Below are 11,654 nucleotides of genomic sequence, written 5' to 3' on the forward strand. Positions count from 1 at the left end.
CATATTTGCATTCTGTTAATTTACACAAGGCATATGAATATAATACACTAAACAGAGGCTGGATCTAAGCGGACATTAGGCGAGAGGCGGCAGACGGTCAGTCTAACAACTATACACACATCCAGGGCCATTTGGAGGACCTGTTGACATGCAGGGCTGCACGGTCAGATGCAGCTGGAGAAACTGGAAGAACATTCCAACTCCACACAGCCCTGGATGCTTTGCTCCAGAGCAACTTACAATTCAGATCAGCCATGAAGATACAAAATCAAAACAGCAAGTTCATTGGAATAAGCCAAACCGTTTGAAGTGCAACATTCAGAAATGAGAAGATTTTAATTTTTTTGTATAAAAAAAAAACCGTTTAAAAGGTTGGTTTTTCAGTCTGCGTCCGAAGATGTTTTACCTTTCTGATGTCCTCATATCGATGGGGAACTCCTTCCACCAGTTTGGTGCCAGGATAGCAACCAGCTGATAAACAATGGAAATACTCAAGTAAAGCACAAGTACTTCAAAATTGTACTTAAGAACAGTGCTTTAGAAAATGTATTTATATAAGGTCATTCCAGAATTGGAGGACAATTTAGATTTGAACTTTTTATTTTATTATTTTTTTGTATGTATTTAGGAAAAACATAATAAACCATCAAAACAAGTGATTTGCCCAGCTAGGCATCAAATGTATATTTTCCAATGAAGAATTACCCCTGTTACACTAATTATAGTAACAGGGTTGAAAATCAATGCTAATTTGAGCTTTAACCTCAGGAATGATTGCTAGATGTAGCATGTAATGCTACTTTCAAGGCAAGAACAAACTTGGATATCTAATGCAAGAAAGATAACTTTGAAAATAATATGCTTTATTCTGATAATATCAGTAACAGGGTTGAGTGGGTCAGAGTGCCACACTCTTTTAAGACTGAAAAGATTGTAAAAATATGAAAAATAAAAGAGAGGACTTAGTTGTGGTCTACCCATGGCACTAGCACATGGCTTGCTGATGTCACTTCCACTGTGTCATCTGACCGTTTTTTCACTTCCTGTGCCAATCTAAAAAGGTTTGGGTAACAGGGTTGAACGCATGTTGAGGGACACACCTTCTGTGCAAAATTACTGTTATCTAAAATATGTTTATGATTTAATAAATTGATTTTACCATTACAAGAGACATATATCAATAGAATAATTTTTTTAAAGTAAATAAAATCCCTATTTTAAATGTTATATTTTACATGCAAGTTGGTCACCAAGAAGCGGGGACAAGAGAAAAATGCCATTTTAGGGGATGTTCGAGAGCTATTTGATCATTTAAATAATATTTTGAAACCACTTTTTCTACAACTTTATATACATTTTGTCTCAGGACAAGTATGTTTAACACAACAAGTGCATGTTTTAGCATTTTGGGCATGGATTATTAGATTTTTTATATGGGGGACATGAAATGTCCTCCAATTCTGGAATGACCTGATGTTGAAGAGCTTATGCAGCTAAAGCCCTAAGGTGTAGGACACATGCTATTGGCTATTGCTGTCATTTACTGGTAATACTGGCGTCCACTTTGGAGCCGAGGCAGGTGAAGGTCCACGGGACAAGTACATTGGTGCAGAAGACTGACATTTAGGGTTCTGAGACAGAGGTAAAAAGCCATGAGGAAAACAAAACAGATGCAGGAGCCTGAGACTTCAGCAGTGCAGTAGGAATCTGAAGGCCCGTGGGAGCTTGAGGAAAAATGTTAAGTGTTTACAGGGTTGGGTTGTAACGGAATACAAAAACAAGTAACTGTATTCAGCTCGCGTTACATTTGAAAAACGAGTAATCTGATTACAGTTACTTTCGTAAACCTGAAGTGAATACATTTTGGATTACTTATTGGAATTATTGATGGAAATATTTCCTCACAACATTTAATATTCATTATTAAAGGTACAGCCGAATCATCACAGCGCACAGACACTTTTACCGCCGCAGATGGACCAAAAAAGGGAGCGTTTGAAAAAAAAGTGGCGGGTCCACTCAGTGAAACAATAACAACGAAACATGGAGGAACAAAAGTCTGCGTTTAAGTCGTGTGTGTGTAGAGGTGTGTGTGGTTAAAACACATCAGCCACACCGCTCTTTAGCCTTATGATTCTGAAGGTAAACACAGCGAAGGCGGTGCGTGAAAGGCACTGCACGCTCCTCTTCTCAGAGGCTGAGTTAACCCTCCCGCTGCCTCCTGGTGCTGCAGAGATGTCATGAAGTGAAGGAGGTTTTCCTTCTATAAACGCTGTGGGCAGCAGATACTGTGAGAGTCACGGACATGAATTCATAGATCAAGGCAGACTGGTGCACACACTCTCCTGTTTTGCTGATCCGGTGCTTAAACAAATATAGCTCTACACCCCTGGCCGACATGTCCTTAAAATGAAGTCCTAGTTCGACATTTTAATTCATGTCCTGCCAACACTGGCAGGACAGAAGGCGACACGTTCTAAGCCGTGTCCCTCACTCCTCACATCTTAAGCTGCATCCCCAAAAAGTGTATTATGTTGTTACATCTTTTCAGATGTGATGTTTCAGTTGTGCTCTTGATACGCCATTAAAACAGTAAAACACGTTCAGTTTCCTTTTTGTGTCTCCTGTTCACCAAAACATACCATCTGTGATGGAAAAATAAAGTAATCTAAAAGTAATCTAAAAGTAATCTGATTACGTTACTTTTTTAAGACACGTAACTGTAACTGTATTCGGATTACTTTCAGAGCCATGTAATCAGTAATCAGTAACTGATTACATTTACAAAGTAACCCTCCCAACCCTGAGTGTTTATGAAAATCAACACACATTAAAGGAGCAGTAGGTAAGTTTCAGAAACCGGCTCGAGATACACTTTTTGTTATATTCCATGGAATGCTCTTAACATCCCGATAGCAATGAATATCTGAAGTGCTTTGACAAAAAATCCATGAAAACATTTCATCTGTAGAAGCCGTAGTACTGTAAAAAGTACAACCAATCCGTTTAGCCGGCCCGGCTAAACGGATTGGATTGCCTACCTGCCTGTCAGCCTTCCATCGGGGCACATACTTATCTCGTGCCCTCATTGGTCATGTGCGCGTTCGTGTGTGTTGGAGGAGGGGCTCTGTAAGGAAGTGGCAGATTTTCTCCGGTTGTGTATTTTCAAATTCTAGCGATCTCAAGCCCGTTTCTCAAACTTACCTACCTATTTACATACAAATTATTTCAAATTCCAAGCTGGAGTGAATATGTTTTTACCCCGCCTTATTGGGTCAGACCAATGCACAATCTGTCCAAACCCCACGCCTGTCACATGCACAGGATAGACACAATCTGCATTATTCATATCAGCAAGTATGGAAAACAAGTCCAACCATCTGTGTTTATCTCTTCATTATAGAACTGAATGATGAGAACCAGAATGCGGAGAGCCTTTGTACCGCTTTTTTCAATGGAACTTGAATGCAACACAGCAGCAGGACTCTCTCTGCGCATGCTCGCCTCGCAGCTTTAGCATTATTAGTCCACTGTAATGTTTGTGTGCTCCTAAGGCGTGTTGTCATCTCGCCACATCGCTGTGTTTCTTCCTCGCATGAGTTGGGGTACCAGCGGCTGTCAGGGGTCGTCCATGATTCACAGAGAGCTGTAGCTACGGTACAGCAGGAGGAAAAGCACTATGTCGGCCAATAAAACAAAGAAAGTCAAAATGGCTACTAAATCTTGTCCTGAATGCGACCAACAGGTGAGGAAAATACATTTGTTCAATTGTGAACGTTGGTACTCATAGTGTAGCTTTGTGTATTGTTGATAATTGTGTTAATATCTATGGTTAATATCAGTCAACAAACACCCCGCCAGGCAGGGGGGGAGGGGCTTCAGCGGCCACCCCGCACGCGCTGTGTAATGATACAAGTTAGCACAGAAAGCCTTTGGATTTACTCACATTTCGATAGAATTTCAGTTCATAACGTTTTCTTACAATTTTGTTTTCAATATATGACATTTTAGTAAAATTCATGCTTTATTTTGTGATTTTAACGTTGGTTATCCTCCCATGATTAATGTTGACGTTGCACGGTGGAGAAACGTAAGCAGTTAAAGAGCTGCTTCCTGTCTGCACCAAAGCACACTTCAAAGCAGTATGGGACATATGATGAGCAATAGCAATGAGATCAGGAAAAGCGATGAGCAACGAGTTTGAATTACAATTTTCAATCGAGTGGTTGGTTCTCTAAATCTTAAACTAGTATGCAAAGCTGAAGGTGAATTACAGCAACACACCTACAGCTCATATTCTCCTGATAAAGCCAAAGTAGCACACCAACCATTCCAAGATGTTGCTTGTTCTTAGGGCCTTTTAAAAATGTAAAGGGTTTTATTTTCTAATCAAAGTCTGCAGGGCTTGGGAAGTAAGTTATGACCTTAGAAGTGGTACAATTGTGTCTTGAGACATGTTTAGGCCCAATCAGGAGCTGCCAACGTCTGATAAGATCTCAGGTGATGTCACTGGAGGCATGAGGGTTGTTAGGACACACATCACTCGTCAGCGGCTTGGTCTCAGGATACATGTATTTAGTATCCTTGCAAGAATGGAAGTAGTCATCACACACAGCTGCGTGGGACAAATCATTTCCAGAATAGTGTCCTTCACATGCTTATATACAAGAGTGTTACAGTCACAATATGCAGTATTCAAAGTTCAGTTCAGATTAGCTAAGACCTGCAGAAGCAATACACATGAGTCATATGTCTCTCTCCATAGAGGCTGAATCATCATGTTAATCACATAGCTATCATCTGCCTCAAACAGTCCTGACGCTCTTCTAGGTAATCACACATCCCGTTACGTACACAGCTGCGTATGGTTATCATGTGTACTCTGATATAGAAGAGTACATTCAGTATTGTCCCAACAGGGTGAAAGAATGTGTAGTTAGAGGGAAGTGATCTGTTCAGGCCTTTGTAGCCCTCTCCTCATTTCTGCTTTAGGTTAGCATCTCTAGACTACACTAGTGCTACCTGCATCAGGCTATATCATATCATAGAACTGGGGATCGCAGTGCATTCTGGGGTGTCTCAACCATCTTTGGAGGATAGTGTCTATAGAAATGGCAGCAGGCGTCAATATATATCAGCTTTCCCCGGTCAGCTGTTTTGAATAAAGTATACGCAATAATACACGCCCTTACAAAGTACATTTGAATCCCATGGTCCTTCTTTGATTGTGCTCTTTGGTCATTGGAGTGTTGTAGCCAGTGACATAACAGTGCCTTCCAACCATGGTTAAAAAGTGAAAGTGAAAAAAGATAGGCTACTTTTCTAGCCATAGTTTACATCAATTGGTTTCTGGTAACAAGGAAAACACGACTACTTTGAGTGATTGTTCTTGTCTTTTGTTCTTTATGGTGTTTGGCAAACTGACTTTGTGTACATTACCGCCACCTTCTGGAGTGGGGGGTTAACGTGCTCAGCATAATGTCACACAAATGGAGGATTGACTCCGCCACAGCCGTACATCCCCGTGTGACCTTTCAGAACAACACTTAGAAGAACGACCCTCTGCTGCACTCAACCACTGCTTCTTGTACTAAGACTTGTTGCGTTGCTGAGGGTGGAGCGATGCTGTATGAAGCAGTGGTAAAAGATTGTTTGTCACAATACTGCTAGTTATTACAGAACTAGCAGATATAAATGGTTACATAACTATAAGAAGAAAAAAGGTCTATTGCTAATGCTAACCCCATGCTAATAGGGCTCAAGCTAACATTGTCAATGCTTCTTTCCCAAGGAACCCAATCTGAACATTGGTTACATCTTCTGAATGTGTCCTGTCTGACTTTACAGATTCCTGTTGCGTGCAAGTCCTGCCCGTGTGGGTATGTGTTTATTAGCAGAAAACTCCTCAATGCCAAGTTAAATGAGCGCTCGTCTCCGGCCATAGCAGGTAAGGCTCAGCTGACACGATGCTATGATTAGCTTGTTATTTGTTATGATCATTGATGGCGTCTTATGAATAATAGGTTACATTTTTCAGTACTGTTTATGTATTTCATAAAGTGTATCTGCTTGTCTATATTTATATATAAAGTGTATGTATTGTTGTCATGTTTGCATGTTGTTCTTTAACCACACTGTCTGAGCTGTAGGCTACTAAATGCAACATGCATGTGTCCTTCAGGAATGACTTTAAGCTTGTTTTCAATCATGTTTCAAAGATACTTTTGAGGAGAACTGGACACAATGGAGTTTGAAGGAGACAGACTGAATAATAGTGCTGGGGGGAAACGATTATTTTAAAAACGATTAATTGGGCGATTATTTGATCGATTAGTCGACTAATCTAACGATTATTTTTCTGTTGTTCAATTCATAAAAAACGTAATGTAAAAAAAAATGTTTCACGATACTGTGTCTCAGGGGATGTTAATATTTAAGAACCTATTAATGTGTTATACCAGATTAACGGAAATAATCTCAGCTAACTGACGATACAAACCATGTTTACCAACACAAAACACAAGTCTCATAAGAAGCATCTAAATGACCCCTGAGCGAAAAATGCTAACGGACATTGGCACAGAACTCAAGATAAAAGTACCCTTATTACTTATCGTAGCTGCACATACAATATATCCGATTAAAGCTGAGAGTCCACAGATTATGTAGGTATATAGTATCATCACTGAGTGATCCGGACTCGCGACAGGGGAAGCAAATACAGTCATCACAACACGTACCTTCACAGAGCTTCTCGGGAGATCGTCTCACCACCGTAATCTGATCAAAAGACGTGTTCAATGGCAATAAAATGAGAAAAAACGCGGCTGAATCGGTTAATCCATAGGTTTTTAACGTCTATGTATAAAAAAATGATTGAATTTATAATCCATAATTCCATTTTATGTAAAAATCGGAGAGCAAATGCTAGCTGCTAATGGTAGCCACCACAGCTAGCTGCTGCTTCTGCTAGGCTATGCAGCAGTCTCAGTGAGATATAAATATATAAATATCTTTGCGTTTTGGACTAACTTTAAAATATTCCCATGCTTTTGAAGACCTAGGGCGAGATGTTTTCGTTTGGGGGCTTCGTGCGCAATCCTGTGAGGAGGAGGTGGTAGCCGTTTCAGTCTCCATTGTGTTTGAAGTGCGATTGCGAACTGCTTGTTGCTTTGGGTGACCCACGTGTGTGCAGCGACGCGTCGACGCGGAAATATGTCGTCGACGATATTTTGAAGTCGACGTGTCGCTACAGCACTACTGAATAAGTTCTACGTGCTTTCCACATGTAGTAACCCTGCTTCCAGGGTGCACCCGCATTTGTTATTACGTTTCCTGTGTTGGAACAGAACGGAATAGTTGTGCTTATTTGACACCTTGATAGAGAAACAGTTTGTCAGCAGAGTATTGTGATGGTTCAGACAGGATGAACTGACATGCAGCCTTCCCAACTATCTGCATGTCTTTCTGCAGAACTGACTGATTTAAGATCTGAGAAACCGCAAGAACCCTTTTGACTATCTCTCCTAACATTAACCATTCGAGGTCCATGCCAAACGTCAACCCTCTCACAATAGGTGAACACTTCAAGGGTCACCAACTGGACAAGACACAGGACAAACCAGGACACCTGTGCTTTTCCTACTATCACACATTCAAAAGTCTTATCACAGAAAATAACATCTGTTTTAAGAAATGTTTTATTTCACAACCTTTCATCAACCATGGTCCAAACAAACCCTGCTCACCAAGATGATGACATCTCTGATACGTGTTGAAAGTCAACACACGTCAGCGAAATGAATATTGTGACATGAGACTTGATATCGTCTTGTAAAACACAAGACGATATCAAGTCTCACGTCACAACGGAGCAGAAAATTAAATCCAGTTATTGTAATGCAGTCGGTAAAACCCGGAAAAGACATGATGTGATATTACGATGTCCAAAACGGATATCGTAATATCACATGATGTCTTTTCCGGGTTTTACCGACTGCATTACAATAACGGGATTTAATTTTCTGAACTTACCAGAGGGGTCGAGCTGTTCTATTATTTGCTCATTCGTCGTTATATCCACATAGCTGGAGATATTTAGCATTTTTACATTTCATTGTGTAAATAATATCACCAATAGTTTAATCAGTATTTATAATATTTACAATATTGTTTAAATATTGATAAAAACAAGATTTAGAGAGGATGAAATGAGGAGTGTCGGCCGGCAACCAGCCTGCTGTGGTGGAACCAAGTGATGGGGAACTGTTTTCATCATCCGTATTTTGTGCTTCAGACAAGCTGGACTTTAAGCGGAGGAGGACGGAGCGCATCCGCAGAGAGAGGATAGACTCTTCTCTAACCAATGACATGGAGAACAGGAGGAGACCCCGCACCAACAGCCAGTCAGATCCCATCCGGAGGGGGCGTGGCAGACCAAAGACTGTGGGACTGAAGAAACCAGATGAGGACAAAGGTGAGGAAGTGGTGTTATTACAGGTTAACGGAACAGATATCAAACAATACGGGTTCCTCTCATTAGAGCACAGCAATTCTACTGAGCTTCTGATATAATATCATTTAGTAATGTCATCGGTCTTGGTTATCATTTCAGTCCATAATTGGTAATACATATACAATAACATATGTTATTTTGAAAGTGTTAAGGGTCCTGTTGGAGTAGTCCATGGGGATGCTTTACACAGCTTGCTCTTCAATAAGAAGATACACCAGTCTTCAGACACACTTTGCACTAGTGAGCCTCACTTTGTTGTTTGTTTCACCAGCACATCATTTCAAAGTGACACATGTTATGGAACACAGCCTCTGTTTCTTGGAGACATTTTGCTTTGTTAACCTTTTCATCTCAGAGTGGATGCACCAACATCTGGAACCATGTTTTCTGGCAGGTTCTGATGTGGAGGATTCAGGGCCTGGGGGTTCAAACACATGTGTATGCTGCAAGTTGGAGAGCAAACAGTGTTTTGATTGTGTAAGACTAAATGTTTAGGGCGGTGGTGGCGAAGTCCATAGGGACTTGGCTTGGCAACTGGAAGGTCACCAGTTCAAGTCCCGGAAAGACCAAGTGCTACCGAGGTGTCCCTGAGCAAGGCACCGTTCCCTACACTGCTCCCCAGCTATGGGCAAAAATAGCAGGGGGCTCATAGGGGCTCATAGCCATGGAAGGCAACCCATCTAGGAGAAGAACACTCTGAACTAAAACCAGGACTGCCCCCCAGTCCCTCCATGAAGAACAAAGTCATCCCAAAAAAATCCCATACTTCCAGCGGCGGGAGTCCGCAGGAACATCGCAGCGGATGGTGAACTGGCCAGATGTATGGAGAACCGGGATGACTGGAAGCGACGATGGAGGGCTCGTCTGAGAGAAATGTCAAATATGGAAAGATATTTGGTTGGACAAACTATCTCTACTTATGACAATAGCAGGAACCTTCATCAACCCTGCTGTGATGGAGACTTATGTTCCCTCCTGCCCAAAGTGCAGTTCTCTGCTTGCTATACAAACAGAAGATGGTTTGTCCTGTCAAATTCACTTTAATGTTATTGACATGACCGTAGCTAAATAACCAAAATGGGTTCTGTGTTTGTTATTGTGTTTACAGAGAAACAGGAGAAGGAGGTGGATATGTATGCCAGTCTTTCCGATGAGAAGGCTTTTGTGTTTTCTGTCGCCTTGGCTGAGATCAACCGCAAGATCCTGGGTCAGAGACTCATCCTATAGACCTGATGGAACCTATCACTGAATAACTTCTCATTGGAGAGGGAGACCAAAGAGCTACACCTGGAAGTGTTTCACTCTGATGACGGGGTGAGGCTGCTGAAGCTTCACACTGAGGCGTCCACCACAGACTGCACACACACGTCTGTACACTAACAGCACCAGCATGGTTTGTGTTGTAACAATGGGACGATGATATTTCCCAACAGTTGTGGAGATTCAAACATCCGAGTATAAATATCCACAGCCATCCACACCATGATGTGCTCTTGATTTAAGTGGATGAAGAAATACTACATTCATCTGAAGACAGGAACACCCTCAGCAGACAGTAGATCACATTAATGGAAGGCAGCAGGACTCAGCTGTGTGCGTTCCGATGAACTGAAGATATATCTATATATAATAGGACCGTCATTGTTCTGTGATCTGTGAGTAATATTGAGCCTCCTTGAAGAGTTCAACCCTTCACTTCACTTATGAATCCCTGAACAAGATGAAGACGTTTCATCTCCTTCTAAATTTTACAAACCATAATGTCATTAATAACTGCTACGTACAGTACACACGTTGTGTTTACTAGTTTTAAGAGCAAGTTGGATTATTTGGGATAAATTTCACCTTGCTTCGTTTGTGGATGAAAGTAAATAACTGCAATCAACTCAAGACAGTGTGTAGCTGTCCAGCTGTGATACAGGAGGTCAGACACATATTTATCAGATTGTGAGATAGTGCTGATATACTGAATATGTTTCTTTTCAAATAAAATATTTTTTTTAGCAATCTGTTTTCTGAAATCTTCCTTATGTGTGTGTGTGTGTGTGTGTTTTCCTATACTAAATCTGTTTACATAGTCTGTGGGGACTGGCTTCCCTTATGGGGACAAAATGGAGGTCCCCATAAGGGAAATCATTAATTTGAGGGTGAAGACTTGGTTAGGGTTAGGCATGTGTTGGTTATGGTTAAGGTTAGGATAAGTCTCCAGGAAAAGCATGTAAGTCATAGTAATGTCCCCTGAAGTGATGTGTGTGTGTGTGTTCTACTGAGGGCCCACTGACCACTCCACTGTAATCTGTCCTTATCTACTTCACATAGTTCAGGTTTCCTACCGATATGAAAAAGTATGGAATTAGATTGAGCAGTGAAAGAAGTATAATGTATTAAATTATACCTATTGATGTTAATCTGAACTTTAATGTTTCAGCTGGTAAAGTTGTAGATGTGTTGATCAACAGAAAAATAATTGCCCACTAATTTGATAATCAATTAAAGGAATCTTTCGTGCATGTCAGATATTAATGGGCAGAAGAATTTATAATGAAGAGAAACTTTAGTAGCAGGCTTCCTTATGTCGATAATTTTTGGGCTATTACATTTGGACCATGGCATGGTTTGTTAGCAGGAAGTAAAAGCACTTGATTTGTAGTGAAAGATGGCTTTTCTGGCGTTAGTGCGTCATCACTACTGTTTTATCTGAACTAGTAGTTTACATCATCAGCTTTATTGAAGAGACTCAAGGTCCATTTTTAAAAGACATACAACACTCAAATATAAATAAAAAAAGGCAGTGGTACCAATGTTTCCACAGAGGTGACTGGTATCGTACAGCACTGAGACACGGATTTGAAAGCAGTATAATGACAGAGTTATGAGAAACATTCAATCGACAGATACATTTGTACATTAGGTTTCTCAAGAGAGCATGGAACGTGTTGACTCGTGCTTTACAGAATATTTCACTTGCACTGCACCACCTTGGTTTTCTAAGCAGTATAGACAGTCATTAGCAACCTGTAGCTTCTGGAGGCTCGCCTTCTTAAACCTGACCCACAAGGGGGCAGTATAAAGAGGAGTACAATAAGCTCTAAAGAGGTTCACCTTTACCTTATCTGAACACCAAAAAGGCTTCTCAATT

The 11,654-nt window shown here is 40.9% G+C and overlaps 1 protein-coding gene across 2 annotated transcripts; it reads left to right on the top strand.

Moving 5' to 3' along the window:
- The first annotated feature begins 3,163 nt into the window (after positions 1 to 3,163).
- cunh16orf87 (chromosome unknown C16orf87 homolog) lies at positions 3,164 to 10,522 on the top strand. Of its 2 annotated transcripts, none has more exons than XM_034215061.1 (4): positions 3,164 to 3,745; positions 5,848 to 5,947; positions 8,297 to 8,476; positions 8,910 to 9,617. In XM_034215061.1, the coding sequence occupies exons 1-4, from the start codon at positions 3,680 to 3,682 to the stop codon at positions 9,008 to 9,010; spliced, it is 447 nt and encodes a 148-aa protein (XP_034070952.1). In that variant the 5' UTR covers positions 3,164 to 3,679; the 3' UTR covers positions 9,011 to 9,617. The 2 variants fall into 2 exon arrangements, with proteins under 2 accessions (XP_034070952.1, XP_034070948.1); XM_034215057.1 differs by lacking the exon at positions 8,910 to 9,617 and adding an exon at positions 9,624 to 10,522 and having other exon boundaries at positions 3,190 to 3,745.
- The last annotated feature ends 1,132 nt before the right edge of the window (positions 10,523 to 11,654 follow it).

This window comes from Gymnodraco acuticeps, unplaced genomic scaffold, assembly GCF_902827175.1.
Source record: "Gymnodraco acuticeps unplaced genomic scaffold, fGymAcu1.1, whole genome shotgun sequence".
In the NCBI taxonomy this organism is placed as follows: Eukaryota; Metazoa; Chordata; class Actinopteri; order Perciformes; family Bathydraconidae; genus Gymnodraco; species Gymnodraco acuticeps.